We start from the raw sequence: 18,667 nt of genomic DNA, 5'->3' as shown, positions 1-18,667 counted from the left end.
CCAGAATTTCCTCTCCAACCTCAACTCCTTTGGTTCCATCAGATTCACCTGGTCCTACTCCAAATCCCGTGCCACTTTCCTCGACGTTGACCTCCATCTGTCCAATGGCCAGCTTCACACGTCCGTCCACATCAAATCCACCAACAAGCAACAGTACCTCCATTATGACAGCTGCCACCCATTCCACATCAAACGGTCCCTTCCCTACAGCCTAGGTCTTCGTGGCAAACGAATCTGCTCCAGTCTGGACTCCCTGAACCATTACACCAACAACCTGAAAACAGCTTTCGCATCCCGCAACTACCCTCCTGACCTGATACAGAAGAAAATAACCAGAGCCACTTCCTCATCCCCTCGAACGCAGCACCTCCCACAGAAGAACCCCAAAAGTGCCCCACTTGTGACAGGATACTTTTCGGGACTGGATCAGACTCTGAATGGGGCTCTCCAGCAGGGATACGACTTCCTCAAATCCTGCCCTGAAATGAGATCCATCCTTCATGAAATCCTCCCCACTCCACCAGGAGTGTCTTTCTGCCATCTACCTAACCTTCATAACCTCTTGGTTCATCCCTATGAAATCCCCAAATCACCTTCCCTACCCTCTGGCTCCTACCCTTGTAACCGCCCCCGGTGTAAAACCTGTCCCATGCACCATCCCACCACCACCTACTCCAGTCCTGTAACCCGGAAGGTGTACACGATCATGGCTAAACATGCCTTGGTGCATGGCCAGCACATCTTGGCACAGTGTTACACCGTCCGGGTTATCTGGGTACTTCCCACTGATACCAACCTATCAGAACTCCGGAGATTGGAACTTGCCCTTCAGTATATCCTCTCTTCCCATTACCCACCAGGCCTCAATTTCCACTAATTTCAAGTTGCCGCACCCTCATACATCACTTGTCATTCACCAACATCTTTGCCTCTGTACTTCCACCTCGACTGACATCTCTGCCCAACCTCTTTGCCTTTACATATGTCTGCCTGTGTCTGTGTATGTGCAGATGGATGTGTGTGTTTGTGCGAGTGTATACCTGTCCTTTTTTTCCCCCTTAGGTAAGTCTTTCCGCTCCTGGGATTGGAATGACTCCTTACCCTCTCCCTTAAAACCCACATCCTTTCGTCTTTCCCTCTCCTTCCCTCTTTCCTGATGAAGCAACCAAGGGTTGCGAAAGCTTAAATTTGTGTGTGTATTTTTTATTGTCTCTATCTACCAGCACTTTCTCGTTTGGTAAGTCACAGCATCTTTGTTTTTTATATATATTTTTCCTAGGTGGATGTATATACCAGAGCCAGTGGTTCCTTCTTCTGGTGGAAGAGTTGAAGGGGAAGGGAGAGGAGTAAAGGAAAAGGACTGGAGAGGTTTAGGAAAAGGGGTACAGTTTAGAAGTCAGCCAGAACCCTGGGTCAGGGGAGACTTGCCAGATGGGATGAGAAGGAAAGACTGATTGTTGGGGACTGCACTGGATGAGATTTTAAAACCGGAGAGCTTAAAGGTGGAAGACATGGTAATATGCGAGAGAGAGATAACTAATAAAATGTAGTGCACAAGTTAAAAACAGTGAAGAGCTAAGTGCATTGTATGTAACAGAGGTGGGATGGCAGATGGCGAAAAATAGACAAGTCAGAAAACGAAAGATGTAGAAAAGTGAAATGGAGTGAAGAAAGGAGTACTTACTGTGAATAAATGCCGAGACAGAAGGACTTAACATAAATTAAGGCCACATAGGTGGCGAGAACCAAGGACATGCTGTAATGTTAGTTCACATCTGTGGATTTCTGAGAAATTGGTGTCTGGAGGAAGAACCCAGTTGGTGCACGTTGTACAGCATGTTCTGCAACAAAATATTGTGTGTTGCCTGTATATACCCTCTGCCTGTGCCCATTCATCCTGACTGATATCTGGGTGGTAGTCACACCAGTGTAAAAGGCTGAACAGTGTTCAGATAACAGCTGGTATATGACATGTCATTTCACAGGTGACTCTCTCTTTGATAATGTTTTTCCAGTTACAGAGCTAGAATAGGTGGTGGTAGGAGTGTGCATAGGGATAGTCTTGCACTGGAGATGATCACAGTGTTAAGAGCTATAGGGTAGGGAGATGGGTGCAGAAGGAACATATGGTCTGACAAGGATATTGTGGAGATTGGGAGGGTGATGAGAAGCTATTCTAGGTGTGGTGGATAATCTGACAGAATGGATCTCATTCAGGGCATAATTTTAGGAATTCATGGCCATATTGAAGTAGTTGACTAATATATTCAAGGCCAGGATAATACTGAGTGACAATTGGTGTGCTTCGAAGTTTTTTTTTTGAAGGGATCAACAGTACCAGTATTGGATGTGGTGGTCTGGGAAATCTGTTTTTGAACTATGCTGTTGGGAGAATGATGTCCAGTGAAGGCTGAAGTGAGAGTGGTGGTGTACTGCTGTAAAGAGTCTGCATCCGAACAAATGTTTTTGCCTTAAGTGCCAGGGCTGTATGGGAGGGAATGTTTGACATGGAAAGGATGGCAACTGTCAAAATGTAAGTACTGTTGTCTGTTAGTGGGCTTGATGTGGACAGAAGTGTGTAGCTGGCCTTAGATGAGAATGAGATCAACATTAAGGAAAGTGACATGGTATTCAGAAATATGAATTTCATTGGGAGAAGGTATTTAGATATTCCAGGAACTTAGCTAGTCAGCCTCACCATGCGTCCATACAGCAAAGATATCATCAATGTGTCTAAACCAAAACAGGGTCTGAAGGCTTATGGATCCCAGGAAAGCTCCCTCCAAGAGATCCATGAAGAGGTTGGCATAGGAAGGAGCCATCGTGGTTCCCATGGCCGTACTCCTGATCTGTTTGTACTTCTGCCCCTCAAAGGTGAAGTAATTGTTAGTAAGAATAAAGTTGATTAAGTGATCAAGAAAGATGTCATAGGTTGGACAGACCATGTACATGGGGAATGTTGTTATAAAGGGAAGTAGCATCAGTGTTGATAAGCAAGGTGCGTGGTGAGAGTGGGGCGGCCACAGATTTCAGGCAATCTAGGAAATGGTTGGTATCTTTGGTATAGGAGGGAAGTCTTTGTACTATGGGTTGTAGGTGTTGATCAGCTAAGGCAGATATACATTTGTGGGTGCTTTGAAGCCAGCGGCTATAGGATGGCCAGGATGAGTGGGTTTGTGGATCTTAGGCAGAAAGTAAAGGGTGGGGGTGCGTGGCTTGGGTGGGGTAAGAAGTTCCATAGTTTGAGATTAAGTCCTTGTGAGGGACCTTAAGTTTTTAGGAGGGATTGCAGGTCAGTTTGAATCACAAAAATGGGATCTTGATGGCAGATGCTGTATGTAGGCGTGTCAGACAGCTGTCGTAGACCTTCACTAACGTACTCCTGTCAGTCAAGTACCTCAGTGGTCGATCCTTTGTCTGGTGGGAGGATAATAATGGAGTCATCAACTTTTATGGAAAGTAGAGCCTGGAATTCTGCAGAGGACAGGTTAGCCATGTTGTAGGGACCTGAGGAGAAGCTGTGAATCAATGCCGGACATGAGTAGTTCTTGGAAGGCTTGTAAGGGATAATTCTGAGTAGTAGTGGTGGTGGATCAAGTTGGGATCATGGCTGGAACTGTTAAAGGCAGGGATCAATGCTATGTTCGTTTATTGGAAAGGTTTTGGGATTGGGTTGCAAAGTGATATTTACAATTGACATTATGTGTGAAGTACAGTAAGTCATTCACCAAAGCAGCGTGGTTAAATGCAGGTTTAGTGCTGAAAGTGAGATCCTTGGATAAAAGATATTTCAGGAGTGGAGATACCATCCAAGGAAACATGAGGAACAGTTATCTGCAGGATTTTGTGGGAGTAGAGAAGACTGGTGGAGTGGAAACAGGTAGACGAGGCATATAGGTTACAGATTAGTTGAATAAGTGCATGAGAGTTCTGTATTTAAACTGTAAAAGAGGCTCATGTAGAGTAGAATTACATTAAAAAACAGGGACTTTCAATGTTAGGCCTTTGGGAGTAACTGCAAGGCTTGCCCTATGCACCATCCTACCACCAACTTATTCTAGTCCTGTAACTGGCAAAACATACTATCAAAGAGAGAGTCGCCTGTAAAATGACACATCATATACCGGTTGTTGTTTAAACACTGTTTGTCTTTTACATCAGTGTGACTACTGCCTAGTGACTGAAGGAACCATAAGCTGCTGGCCACAGGACTTCAACCTGTTTACCTGAAACTGATTCAGAGAAGCCCTTGCAATCATCAGAATCCTCAAAGGAGAGTAAAAACAAGAAAAACTCCTCCAAGGAGGACATTCCAGTGGCCCCCAAACTACCAGATCCTGCCTGTTTAACTCCTGTGGCCGAGGCAAGATTCTGGCAGCCCCTGAGGCCCCAGTGGGCACCACACAACAGAACCCAGAACCTATGTATATTGATGCCATAACCCCTCAACCAGTAGCAAGAGGTGATCCTAGGGCATAACCTGCCCCCTTGCTCCCTTCGTGCCCTCACTGTACTTCGACATCATCATTCAACAGTGGAATTTTAGCAGTTTTTTCCACCCACTGGTTGAGCTATAACATCTTTTAACCACATCAGCTGCATTCTGCATTGTACTTCTTGGATATGGGGATATTATAAGAATCATGCTGCCTATGACAGGGTGCCGGGCGGAGTTTGCATGTATGTTCTAGACACTATATATAGCAAGCTCCTGCCTCTTAATACACCTTTGTAGCATTTCAGGATATTACCATCTGCACTTAGTACCCATCTCTCATGCTCTTGAGCATATCCATTCCTGCACTGGTCGGTTCTTTCTCATCTGCAGCGACTCCTTGAGCAGTTGGCAAGCTCTCAACCAGTGCCACCCTCACTATCCCTTGGTCATTACTATCCAGGATTCCCTGTATGCTCTTGAACAATTTGGATGCTCAGTGACCTTTGTCTGGACCCCAGGCCACATTGGGATGCTGGGGAATGAACTCATGGATAGCCTGGCCAAACAGGCTACCAATATACTGAATCTTGATACCGGTATTCCAGAAACAGACCTCCAGTTGGTATTATGCCGTCAAGTTTTAGGTGCCTCTAATATGGAATGCCTCACTCTGACTTACCAAACTAACTACGGATGATAGAGGAGACATGAATCTGTGTAGGTCCTCTGCGAAGGCATCTCACAAGAACTCTACCACCCTATACCGTCTCCGCATCAGCCGTACTTTGCTGACTCATGGTCATAGTGAAGACCCACCCTACTGTCATTGTGACACCCATTTGATGGTGGTCCACATTTTCTCTGACTGTCCCAACCTAGCCACTCTATGGCGGACTCTTTCTCTCCCTGACTCGCTATCCCCAAATGAATGCTGACTGCCAAACTATGACCAAGGGCAAAGTGGACCACCCTGTGGCACAGCATGCAGCTGAAAATGTCATGCTTGATTTCAGTGGGTGCTTCATAACCCAGGGCATCTGAATCCTCCCTCCACCATCAGCTTTTCTGAACTGTGCAGATGGTAGTTACGCTTACATCACATTATCTGGTCCCAAAATCATCCCGGCCTCAACCTTTGATAAGTGTCCTCACACCCTCCAGCCAACAGTTTCCACCCTTCCCCTCCCCAGTCCCATCACCTCCTCCCAGTTCACATCTCCTCACCCTCATTGTGCGCCACCCTGTGCGAAAGCACCCACTGATCTTTTGTTCTTCTCTCCTCCCGTCCCTCTCACCCATCCCTCTTCCTACCCATCCAGCATCCCATCCCTTGCCCTTCTCTTTCCCCCACAGCTTCCAGGTGCAGCGTCTGGCATCTTTGTCATGTCACCTTCTAATCCCTGCATATACTGCCAAAGAATGCTCTTCTCTCCGCCCACCCATACCCTGCTATCCCTCCCCTTTCCCCACCTTGTCTGGATTGCTGCTTCTATTTGATGTGATTGAGCTGAATTTTGGTCAGAGCAGCTGGAGATAGCTGTCATGTGTACATGAGGTGTGCTTGCTGTTGTGAATTTGTGTTTGTTTTCTTTCCTGAAGTAGGCTTTAGCCAAAAGCCCAATGTGTAACAGTGTTTTTGTTGCACCTATCTGCAGCTCACAGCAGCTTAGCAATCTATCCTTTTTGTAATATTGTTAACCTCTTTTAATTTCCCATTGAATTGGTGATGTAACTTCTGTATTCTGCCCATTTGTCTAATGTAGGGTGCCTAGGAAGCAGCTTTCTTGGATCACCAGACAACAGTTCAAGCAAATCATATTGATGGCATTTATTACTGTAAGTCAAATTGACAATACTTAATGTGGTGTATTCACAAAGATGTGTCACAAGCAAATGGCGACATGCAAATAATCAATGTCCTTCGATATATACAATTTCAATGCAAGCAAAACAATATAGTTCATAAGTCACTGCTATAGTGTTTGTATGTCAGCTCGTCTTCCACTGTGGCCATGGCAAGGCACTGCGGCGCTTACATTCTCTTCGTGTTGAAGCCACTCCTTTATTGTTGTTGTCCTATAGGGTGTACCATTGGCTGATGTCGTCTCAGGCCCTCTCTGCCCTCCCATTCTTCATCATCGTGCCGGTGCTTGTCGTCACATCAGAACATTCCTCTCCACCAAAGCGACGGGCCGTCATTGTGTAGGGACCACGACAATGGCGGGGGAGGCAGTAGTGTGGACGCTTCACTGGACCGGAAGCTGTGGCTACAGAGGACACCAAGCTTCCAGTCGTACCCCGCCATCCGGCCTTCACTCTGTTGGAAACATCCCCCAGAAAATGACCAGAAGAAAACGCGTCCACCACCTGATGCCAATAACCAGATGTAGAAGGCGTCGGCTGCTGCGGTGTGGGCGGCTCCAGCTCCATCACTAGGATGGGAGGAGACAGATTACCATGCACATGACAGTGACGAAGTTGATTGTGATGTCGATGCTGCAATCCGTCTGGACTTGAAATAAAATTTGTACAAACAATCCCCGGTGTCCTTTGTGAACACTTCTCTTTGCAAAGCTTTAGGGATCAACACACATGACTGTCCACTGCCATTCTGAACAAGAAACACACCTTTCTGTATAGTAAGGCCATGCCGATGTGAAAAGTATCGGTGCACCAAAGGGTTCTTGATGCTATGCAAAAAGATGCCAAGATGTGCAAATGTACGTAAGCAAAATGTTCAAATTTGAATCAGCTTCCATGGCCTGTGGAATTTTCCTGTAGGTCAGAGGAGAGGATTGAAGCAATTCAGAATTCTGAGCGTTAGTTTGGCATCAAGATGCAGCAGAAGCATCAAAGTCTGTATCAGGGCCAATCGGAAGATGTGAAAGTGCATCCACATTACCTTGTTCCCCCCCAGGGAACTCACCGCCCTTTGGTGAGTACATGCTTGGCGACCACGGGGTCCCCAACCCTTGCAGCACCACTTCTCTTTCAGTGCTGCTTGTCTCCTCTTCTTCTGTCCTTTACCCTTCTCTTGGAGAGATGTCTTGTGCCTCCATGGGCTCTTTAAGCTCATTTGCGTTGGTTTACTTTTAGGTGTCTCTCTTGCACTGCTCTTACCCTGTACTGTTCTTTCCCTGTGTCGCTCTTTCCCACTCTCTCTCCCCCACCCCGCTCTCTCTCTCTCTCTCTCTCTCTCTCTCTCTCTCTCTCTTCCCCCCCCCCCCTACCCCGCTCTCTCCCCCCCCTACCCCGCTCTCTCTCTCTCTCTCTCTCTCTCTCTCTCTCTCTCTCTCTCTCTCTCTCTCTCTCTCTCTCTTCCCCCCCCCCTACCCCGCTCTCTCCCCCCCTACCCCGCTCTCTCTCTCTCTCTCTCTCTCTCTCTCTCTCTCTCTCTCTCTCTCTCCCCCCCCCCCTTCCCCGCTCTCTCTCTCTCTCTCTCTCCCCCCCCCTTCCCCGCTCTCTCTCTCTCCCCCCCCCTTCCCCGCTCTCTCTCTCCCCCCCCCTTCCCCGCTCTCTCTCTCTCTCTCTCCACCCCCCCTACCCCGCTCTCTCTCCCTTCTCCCTGCCTCGGTCCTTTCTTTCCTTGTTCTGCTCTCCTTTTCCTTCGCTGTTGTGTTTGAGACCATCCTTCCTTTCCTTTGTATCTTTTCTTCTCCTCCCTGCATGTGCCTTACGGCCAACCACACATTTGACTCGTAACAGGAGCGAGGCAATTCCCAGCCCCAGGGAGGTGTGATTGCCTGAGCTGTTACCTTCCTCCTCTGCCGATTGGTCCCTCTGTCTGTCGCTCGGGGGGGTGTGACCTAAGGTGTGGACAGTCACCTAAGGCAGGGGTTTGCCCTTTATAGGGCCCCTGCTGGAAGGAGTGAGCCATCGGAGATGCTGGCAGTCATGGGGTACTTTTGCCCAATGACTGATTTTCTTTCTCTTTCTCAGTTTCCCATAAACAAAAGTGGAATGAGGCTCCTGCCTCAATGTCTCTTCCTGTTCCACCTCGATATCACGTTTAGATGAAAACCAGACTTTTGCTTCTGTAAACCCCTTTGTTATACAGAAAGGCGTGGATGGCATTGCCGGCCCTGTGAAGTTATGCTCTCGTCTCCGCAATGGAATGCTGCTTTTGAAAATTGATAGTGCTCTCCAGGCCCAGAAACTACTCAAGGCCAAACCCTCCACGAATATCCTATAAAAGTGGAGGCTCATAGTACACTTAACTCGTCCCACAGTGCTATCTACACCCGGCTGTTGGATGGCTTGACAGAGGATGAAATAACTAATCTATTGGATCAGGGTGTTACTGCTGTTCATAGAGTTATGAAGAAGGTAGCTGCCAATTTGGTGCCCACTCGTACACTATTCCTGACTTTCGATCAGTTAACGCTTCCTATCAAGATCAAGGCAGTCTTTGAAGTCATCTCTGTGCGCCCTTACATTCTCAATCCGTTGAGGTGTCAAAAATGCCACCAGTTCAATCATACCAGCACGTCATGTAAAACGTGACCAAATGTGTCACTTGTAGCAGGGATGCACACGAGAGTGGCCTGTCCACCTCTTTCCCCCCCCGATGCATTAATTGTCATGGAGAACATGGTGCTTCTTCTCATTCTTGTCCCATCTATCAAGACGAGCAGGCTGTTCAGGAGATAAGGGTGAAGGAGAAGGTACCTTTTACTGTTGCCCGGAAACTGTTGGCGAGCAGCAAACAAAATGTCCCTTCGTCTGGAAGCTACAGCACCATGTTAGCCTCTCCCCGTCCCACAAAAAACGTGGCTACGCAAACTTGAGACTTACAGTTCAGTTTGAGGGTGGCAAACTTGCCTCGCCTTCAAGCTGACACTCCTTCTCCCACTTTCTGGGCAGTAGAGTCTGCTACCCGTTCTTTGCCCTCACCAGCGAAGACAGTTGCAACGCAGCCAGCGAACCGTCAGTTCAAAAAGTCCCAGGAAAATTTCTTACATACCTTGAGTTCGCAGCCATCTAGCTCTTCTGCCAATCGCCAAAATCCAAAACAGTCTTCCCCCTGTCTGACTCGTCGTCCCTCTTCGACTTCAACTGACAGACACCAGGGAAGCTCCTTTGATCCCGCTGAGTTGATGGACGAAAATCCTCCACGTGTGGATTCCAGTGGCCGTCCTCCCTTGACAGCTCGCCCTAAGTGGCCATCAAAGTGAGTTTCTTCTTCATTCTCTGGTGTTCCTAAATTTTATGGCCCTTTTACAATGGAATGTCCGTGGCCTTCGGTCTAACAGGGCGGAGCTCCAGCTGCTCTTGTAATTGCAATGTCTGCTCGTCGTCTGTCTCCAAGAAACCAAGCTACGTCCTCAAGACCATTTTGCTCTCTCCCATTTTACTTCTCTCCAGATGGACCTTCCACTTAGGGCGGGGATTCCTGCTCATGGTGGGGTCATGCTGCTTCTACAAGATGAGGTTTGTCATCGTCCTATCCCCTTTCACACACCCACTTGCAAGCAGTTGCTGCCCGTGTTTTCCTTCCCAAATTTACCTTTTCCCTCTGCACCATTTATATCCCCTCGTCTTCTGATGTCACTAGGGCAGACCTGATGCAACTTGTTGCTAAGCTTCCTCCACCCTTTCTCCTCCTCGGTGCTCACCTGTCACCTGCCCAAGAGGTTCTCTTTTTCACGTATCTTCTTAATGATTATAATCTTGTGTGCCTTAACACTAGCGAAGCCACATTTCTCTCTGATTCCACGCACAGTTATTCCCACTTAGAGCTCTCGATCTGCTCTGCCCAGCTCGCTCGACATCTCGAGTAGTGTGCTCTTTCTGATATTTACTCGAGTGACCACTTCCCTTGTCTGACTCGCCTGTACAGTCATACCCCACCACAGCGGCCTGCTCATTGGAAATTCTCTCTTGCTGACTGGAGGCTATATTCCTCCTTGGCAGTCTTTGATGAACGGCCATTTCTCAGCTGTGATGATCAGATCGAGCACCTAGGTGGACGTTATTCTCTCAACTGCCGAATCCTCTATCCCTCGTACTGCTACTTCTCCCCGTTGGGTCCCGGTCCCTAGGTGGGGCTTTCTGGGGCTACTGCCCACTCCTCAATCCTTGGTCTGACTGTTACGGGAAATGTCATGTAGATGTTTCCAAACGCTTTTGGCCAGTACTTTGCAGAGATTTCGAGCTCCACCCACTACCATCCTGCCTTCCTTCCTCAGAAAGAGGTGGAGGAGGATCGTGCTATCTCTTTTTCTCTCTTTGAATCGTGAATCTTACAATACTTCTTTTACTATGAGGGAGCTCGAACGTGCTCTCTCATCCTCATCCAGGTCTCCTCCTCCTGGGCCCGATACAATCCATGTCCTCATGCTGCAGAATCTTCCAATACTTCTTTTACTATGAGGGAGCTGAATGTGCTCTCCTCTCCTCATCCAGGTCTCCTCCTCCTGGGCCCGATATAATCCATGTCCTCATGCTGCAGAATCTTCCCCCTGTGGGAAATCTTTGCCATAGCCATCAACCCCATTATGGACTGGCATTTCTGGTTCTCTTTTCGTTGACAACTTTGCTATTTATTGCAGCTCCCAGGAAACGTGTCTCCTGCAACGCTGTCTTCAGCGTTGTCTGGATTGTCTCTTCATGGAGTGTCACAAATGGCTTCCACTTTTCTGCTACCAAGTCCATTGGCATCAATTTCTGGCGGTATAAGGCATTTCTTCCACCGTTCTTGCGACTGGGCCACAATGCCCTTCCGTTTGTGAATGCAACGAAGTTGTTAGGGCTTATGTTCGATAGGAAACCCAGTTGGCCTCCCCACGTGTCCTTGGCAGCACGCTGCACCCAGTCCCTAAATGTCCTTCGTGTATTGAGTGGTACCTCTTAGGGAGCTGAGCGGACTATCCTCCTCTGCCTCTATCGATCTCTTGTCTGCTCCAAGTGGGATTATGGGTGCATTGTCTACTCATCTGCACAGCAGTCTATCTTACACTGTCCAAATACAATACATGATTTGGGGATCCGTCTCGCCACTGGTGCCTTCCGTACTAGCCCTGTTGAGAGTCTATGCAGAAGCCGGTCATACCAGTGCGAAGTCCTACTCAGTAGGTACCCATGTCGGCTTTCTTCCATGCCAGGCCATCCAACCTTTGACCCTTTTTTTGATGACATTCTTGACCGCGGCCTCCCGGCGTCCGCTTTTGTCACCTGCTTCAGCAGCTGCAGTTCACACTTCCTGCCACTTTCCGAATGGGGAAGAGCCCTTCACCACCTTGGTTTCAGCTCGTTCCCGAAGGATTCGACTCCCGAGCTGACCTATCGCTGCAAATTTCTCGAACTTGCTCACAACTTGCCGATAGCATATTTTTGTACGCTGATGGTTCCAAGTCCGCCCACAAAGTTGACTGTGCTTTTGTCATCAGGGCTGATAAGTTTCAATACCGACTTCTCGACCAGTGCACAATTTTTACAGCAGAGCTTTTTGCCCTCTTTATCAGGCTGTTCACTACGTTCGGAGGCACCAGCTCATTCGCTGTGTGATCTGCTCTGACTCCCTCAGTGCCCTTCAGAGTCTGGATGATACTGATCCAGTCCATCCCATCATTCAACAAATCCAGGACTGCCTCCATTTGTTCCCGGATGGGGGGCCGAAGTGATGTTGATGTGGGTTGCTGGCCATGTTGGTGTGCCTGGGAGTGACGCTGCTGATGCTGCAGCCAAGGCTGCAGTCCATCTTGGTCATCCCAACTCTTACTCTGATCCTTCACAAGATATTTGTACTTTTCTCTATCGGTGTATCACGTCACTTTGGCATGAACATCGGTGCTCCCTTCATGGGAACAAACTCAGAGAAGTCAAACCTCTCCCAACAGCCTGGTCGACTACCTCCCGGCCATCTCGCCGTGAGGAAGTAGTGTTAGCTTGGTAGCGACTAGCGCACTGCTGCTTTAGTCACCGCCACTTGTTGAGTTCCGACGCAGCACTCAGCTGTCCTTTCTGTTGCCAGCCATTAACGTTCAGACATTTCCTGATCTTCTGCCCTTATTTTGGCCACTTACATCTCAGGGTTGGGCTGCCGCCTGCTTTGCCGGACATTTCAGCGGATGACGTGTGAGCTGTGGCTCGTGTTTTAAGTTTTTTAACAAGTAGTAATATGACAAAAGAGATTTGATTTCTACCAGGTGACTCCGGTGTCTTGTCGACGTCTTTTAGTTACTCTTCTGTAATGTCTTGATGTTTTATATTTGTTTATTCTTCCTTTTTGTATTGGACCTCGCAACGGCCTTTACCCTCATGGATGCAGCATTCTATGGTCCTATACTGGGTGCTTATTACCTTAGATGTTTTGCACACCAAAACCCCACAATAAAAAATAACAACATAAAAAAAACCATTACCATGTTGAGCTGTCAGACGGTACACAATCTCGTACTGGTATTGAGACAACAACAAGCCCATCATTGTAATTTTTGGGCAGTTCGTTCAGGAACCATTTTCATCGGATGAAAAAAGGACTGCGGAGGCTTGTCATCAGTTACTAAGTAGAATTGTATGATGATGTAATTTGGTGACACCATACACAATATCCAAAGCCTCTTTTTCAATTTGTGAATAGTTACACTGAGCTTTGGACAACAATGTTGATGTGAAAGCGATAGGCCTGTCTTTACCACTAATTCTGTGCGAAAGCACTGCACCAGATCTGTAAGAGGAAGCGTCAACTTGCAATACAACTGGTTTGTCAGGATTAAAGTGAACTAAGCATCAATCACTGAAAAGATTCTTGGCACTCATCCGTCCGAACAAAGGGGACATTCTTGCGATGCAATGGAGCTGCGATTTGTGCAGCATCAGTGTGAATAATAATTCATTTTCCCTAGATTGACTGCACTTTTGGGACATTGCAAGGAACTGGCAAATCTTGTGTGGCTAACAAATGCAACTGATGAGGATGTACATTTTGACTGTTGATGACGTGACCAAGATAACTGCGACTCAGGTTTAAAAAAATAACATTTGTCCAATCTACTCTTTAGTTCTGCATCAGATAACAGAAGAAACAAAGTACGCAAAATTGCAATACGATGTTCAGGTGTACAACCTGATATGGCAGTCTCATCCAAATAGTTTGAACAGTTTGGCTCTTGAGCAGTCAGCTGTTCCAAATACCATTGGAAAATGGTGGGTGCGGAAGCACTGCCAAAAGGTAAACGAAAATATTCAAACAAGCCCAAATGAGTATTAACTACACCAGCTACACAACCGGCACACTGAAAAGGACACAAGGGTTACTCCCGTGAATATTTCTTATGGTCCTCCAGCCAACCAACATCTGAGTCTTCCTCTGCCAATCAGAAAAGCTCAAAGAAGTCAAACAAAGGCAAACAGTCTTCTCCTTCGCTGACTCAAGGATCCTCTTTGATGGTGTCACCACATGTTACAATTACCTGGCTGAGCTCCTGTTGGCAGTGCACACCACCAACTGTTTTTGTGCCTTGGACCCCGCAGGCCAACAGACAGAGAATGCCGCCGCTTCTGCAGACCTCATGGAGCAGGATACTCCTGCTTCTGTATCCTGTAGCAGCGAGTCTTCAAAGGTTGGCACTTGGCAGCTCCTGTGGTGACACCCCTTCATTTTTTAGTTGTCATGACTCTCCTCCAATGGAACATTCGCAGTCTTTGATCTAACAAAGAGGATTTATGAATGCTTTTAGAATCACAGCATCCACTTGTTCTCTGCGTTCAGAAACAAAATTGCATCCTCATGACTGCTTTGAGCTCTCGCATTCCTTACCGGTCCATTATTCCATCCCTTGGGGAAGTCATGCTACTCATACAGAATGATGTTCATAGTCAACCCACTTCCCAGAAGGCCGCCACTCTTTGGCGGGTTCATGCTTGGCTACCATGGGTCCTGAGCCTTTGCAGCATCTTTTCCCTTCTGTGCTGTATGTGTATCCTCTTGCTTTTCTTTTTCCCCTCCCTCGGGGAACATAGGTTTTTTTTTTTGTTTTATGTTCTGCATTGTCTAGTGACATAAGAACAGTCTCACCACTCTTTTTCATTCCTTTTTCCTTTCTTCATGGACCTTCTCCCATCCTTCCTGTGCTTCAGCGTTTGAGGCTCTTCTTTTTTTCTTCTTCCTCCCTGTGCACTTCTGAAGGCAGCCCACACATCTGCCCCGTAACAGGTGACTGGATAATGCTTAATTCCCAGCCCTGGGTTGACAGGTAGGGTTCACATGTACCCCCTGGTACAGGCCAAGCCCACAGGTGTTAGATAGGTGTGGCCTGAGGTGTGAACAATAACTTAAGGTGGGTTCGCCCCTTCTGAATGAGTCTCCCAGTTGGAAGGAGTGTGCCATTGGAGATGCTGGCAATCATGGGATTTTCCTATCTTTGCAGTCCATGTCTACCAGAAATGAACCGAATGAAGCTCCTGATTCAAAGATGCTGCCAGCTGCACCATGGTTCCTCTTGGTGTCATGTACTGAAAAAGATCAGTCCTATGCAATGGTAAATCAGTTTCTATTTCAGAAGGTGTTGACGAAGTTGTCTGCCCTGTGAAATCCTGCTCTCATGTACACAGTGGCACTTTGCCTTTGGAGACTACTTCTGATTCTCAAGCACATCTACCGTTTGCCACTTCGCTTCTCCACGGCTATCCTATTCATGTCGAGGCCCGTGCAACACTGAATTCTTCCTGTGGTATTATTTACATTAATTAGACTGCTCGACGGTCTGACCAAGGCCAAAATCCAAACTTATCTCTCTGGTTAGGTGTCATTGCCATCCATTGGGTGATAAAAAAGGTAGATGCATCCTAAATACACACACACACACACACACACCTACCTTTTCTCACTTGTTAGAGTGGTGCTTCCGTCCAAGATCAAAGCAGTCCAACCATACATTCCGAAGGGATTAAATCACACTTCCATGGAAACAACAACAACAACAACCACCACCATAATCGTCGTCGTCATCATCATCCCATACTTAGGATATTTCATACTAGTGTTAAAAGATTTTAAACCATGACTTTCTCATATTTGTACCATTATTCACTTTTTTTTACTCCTCAGTTTTTGAATAATTGCACATTAAGGCCCACAGCCTTAGCATTGATTAGGTACACAAATTTCTTGGTGCAGATAACAAATTAGTCACAAAACTGAAACACTGAATGCTGTTTTCAGTTGCAAAATGAACTATTTGCCCTTCATGAGCATCACTTTTCAGTTCTACCTAATCAGCTGTTTTTGGCTCGTAAGCCACCAGGCTATCTGGAGCAACTGTTGTTCTTTTAGAAACTGGGGCATTCAGTATAAAGAAAAAATATCACCTGATGAAGCAGTAGCCAAGGAATCATGCAGGAAGCAAACTGCTGCATAGTTTCCAATGGCTATGTTTGTTGTTTTCTGCTTATTATGTGAGATGAGCAGGAATGAAAAAAATGGGGAGTGATCGGAAGTTCTCCCCACCTGCAAAGGGAACCTCCCTACCGCACCCCCCTCAGATTTAGTTATAAGTTGGCATGTTGGATAGGCCTTGAAAAACTGATCTCAGATTAATCGAGAAAACAGGAAGAAGTTGTGTGGAACTATGAAAAAAATAAGTAAAATGTACAAACTGAGTAGTCCATGCGCAAGATAGGCAACATTAAGGATAGTGTGAGCTCAGGAGCGCCGTGGTCCCGTGGTTAGCGTGAGCAGCTGCGAAACGAGAAGTCCTTGGTTCAAGTCTTCCCTCGAGTGAAAAGTTTAATTTTTTATTTTCAGACAATTATTATCTGTCCGTCTGCCCGTCCGTCCGATACGAGGTTTTCAGCAAGTGAAATACTTCGTGAAAAGATTCTATGATTTTGCGAAGCCGCACAGGTACACAGAGCAGTATTGTTTACGTGATCGTGTGTCAATTATCAAAGTTCAGGCACACACACGTAATCAACTTCGCTCTCCAAAATTCCAGGACATGTTCAGATTTGCTTGGACATATGCAGGATTTGACGGTCTACACACGGAAAACGTTAAAAACATATGTTTTGACAGAGCACAGGAAAACTGTGCGACTGTGAAACTGTTGCATTCATTTGTTGCATTTTATGTGACAATCTCTTATGTTTTCATCACTTTTTTGGGAGTGATTATCACATCCACAAGAAAACCTAAATCGGGCAAGGTAGAAGAATCTTTTTACCCATTCGCCAAGTGTACAAGTTAGGTGGGTCGACAACATATTGCTGTCATGTGACGCACATGCCATCACCATTGTCGTATAGAATATATCAGACGTGTTTTCCTGTGGAGGAATCGGTTGAACTATGACCTTGCGATCAAACGTTTTCGGTTCCCATTGGAGAGGAACGTCCTTTCGTCTACTAATCGCACGGTTTTGTGGTGCGGTCGCAAAATACAGACACTAAACTTATTACAGTGAACAGAGACGTTAATGAACGAACGGACAGATCATAACTTTCCGAAGATAAAAAAAGTAAACTTTTCGCTTGAGGGAGGACTTGAACCAAGGACCTCTCATTCCACAGCTACTCACGCTAACCACGGGACCACGGCGCTCCTCAGCTCACGCTCTCCTTGATGTTGCCTATCTTGCGCATGGACTACTCAGTTTGTATATTTTGCTTATTTTTTTCAAGTTCCACACAACTTCTTCCTGTTTTCTCGATTGATCTGTGTTCAGATATTCAAGGCCTATCCACTGTGCCAACTTATAACTAAATCTGAGGGGGGTGCGATGGGGAGGTTCCCTTGTGAAAGCTTATGATGTACATTTGGAGGCCGTGATATATTTGACTGATTATTATTATGTTGTCCTCTATAAGCCATGTACTAACAGAAGTAAGGTTGCTGGAGGAAGTCTCATTACTGTGATCCAGCAATAATTTGTTTGCAGAAAATAGCTAACCATTGTGTTTGCATTGTAAATATTGATGTCACATGTGAAAGCAACTATTTCACTGCTATTTTATCAACATTATATGATTTCAGGCAGAACATTGGCTGTCTTCAAGAATGGTTGCAGTTTGCCTTCTGAAAGGAAAGGTTATACTTTATTGATAAAGAAAGATGAAGTGTGAGAATGTGATAATTGTGAAATGTGGGCTTAAATTTCAGTGACATTGTGAAAATGTGTGCTGTATCTGTTCCTTACCACACAAATGCAATGAACAGTCATGAAATGTGCATTGTAATTGAAGATGTAACAGATCATTTAACTTTTATGTATAGTGTTTTGGTTAAAGTGACAAGACACCTACATGGAGAAAACTGAAGTCAAATATTTTAAACATTGTCCAGTAATGCAATAATTTCAGTATTATTTGTACTGTATTCAGCAGTATTAGGAAGGATTGATAAAATTTTATTATCATGTTTATTCATATAATTGTGTACAGAATATCATATTTTTATTGTTGCAACATGTCATAAGGGGCATTTTTCAATAAAAAGCTTGATTGTTTTTCCTGTGTCTGTTGATGTTTCCTTAGTGATGTTATTAGTTAAACTGAGATTTCAACTCTAAATGTGCTCTTAAAATTATCAAACTTAATTTTCACATATTGCCCATGAAACTGACACACATTAATATTGCATCTGTTTGGTCCTTCATCCTGAATGCTATATGCAAAATATTTTTTGTGTACAGTAGTACAGGAGCTGATAAATTCATTAGCCCCCCAACAGAAATTACATTTTAGCAGACAACTTCTTTCTGAACTTTACAATTATTACTCAGTTGATCAAATAACAGATTAGTAATAGTTTAATACTTAATCCCACAATCAACTCTTGGATTTTGTTCCTGCTACTCTAACTTTAGTTCAGCTTCTTGTATGCAGAGGCTATTTTAATCTCTGGAGTGTCCCATCTGTCAAGATGTGCTTCACGGTGAGCACCTAAATGGGACACGTCTGAGTACTGCTCAGTATCACCAGTCTTCTGTAGCCATATGCGTTGAACATAGCCTACTTCAGGAACCACTGCTCAGCCTGAGGTGTGTTAAAACACATTTACATTGAGTTTGACACATGTTCTGCAGTGTTGTTCCCTACATTGTTTGCAGCTAGTATTAGACTACCGGTGTTGACAACACACGGAACATTGTTCCTGGCCTGCTGCCACCAAATCCCCTATGCAGTGAAAGCAAAATTTGTGAACTCGCCACACTCGGGGAGACGGGAGTGCCCGTGGAATGTTCAAAATCATAGTTATAAAAATATTAAACAAAAGCCTGGGTCACTACA

At 45.9% G+C, this 18,667-nt stretch overlaps 1 protein-coding gene across 1 annotated transcript in view; it reads left to right on the top strand.

The window, feature by feature from the left end:
* The window catches only part of LOC124803004 (extracellular tyrosine-protein kinase PKDCC-like), a 46,967-nt gene extending 29,084 nt beyond the window's left edge, over window positions 1-17,883 (top strand). Inside the window, exon 6 of the mRNA XM_047264111.1 lies at window positions 17,412-17,883. Coding sequence (XP_047120067.1) covers window positions 17,412-17,500 — 89 coding nt within the window. The 3' untranslated portion in view covers window positions 17,501-17,883. The remainder of the gene's footprint in view (window positions 1-17,411) is intronic.
* The last annotated feature ends 784 nt before the right edge of the window (window positions 17,884-18,667 follow it).

This window comes from Schistocerca piceifrons, chromosome 6, assembly GCF_021461385.2.
Source record: "Schistocerca piceifrons isolate TAMUIC-IGC-003096 chromosome 6, iqSchPice1.1, whole genome shotgun sequence".
In the NCBI taxonomy this organism is placed as follows: domain Eukaryota; kingdom Metazoa; phylum Arthropoda; class Insecta; order Orthoptera; family Acrididae; genus Schistocerca; species Schistocerca piceifrons.
This window is presented reverse-complemented; position numbering and strand designations above follow the sequence as displayed.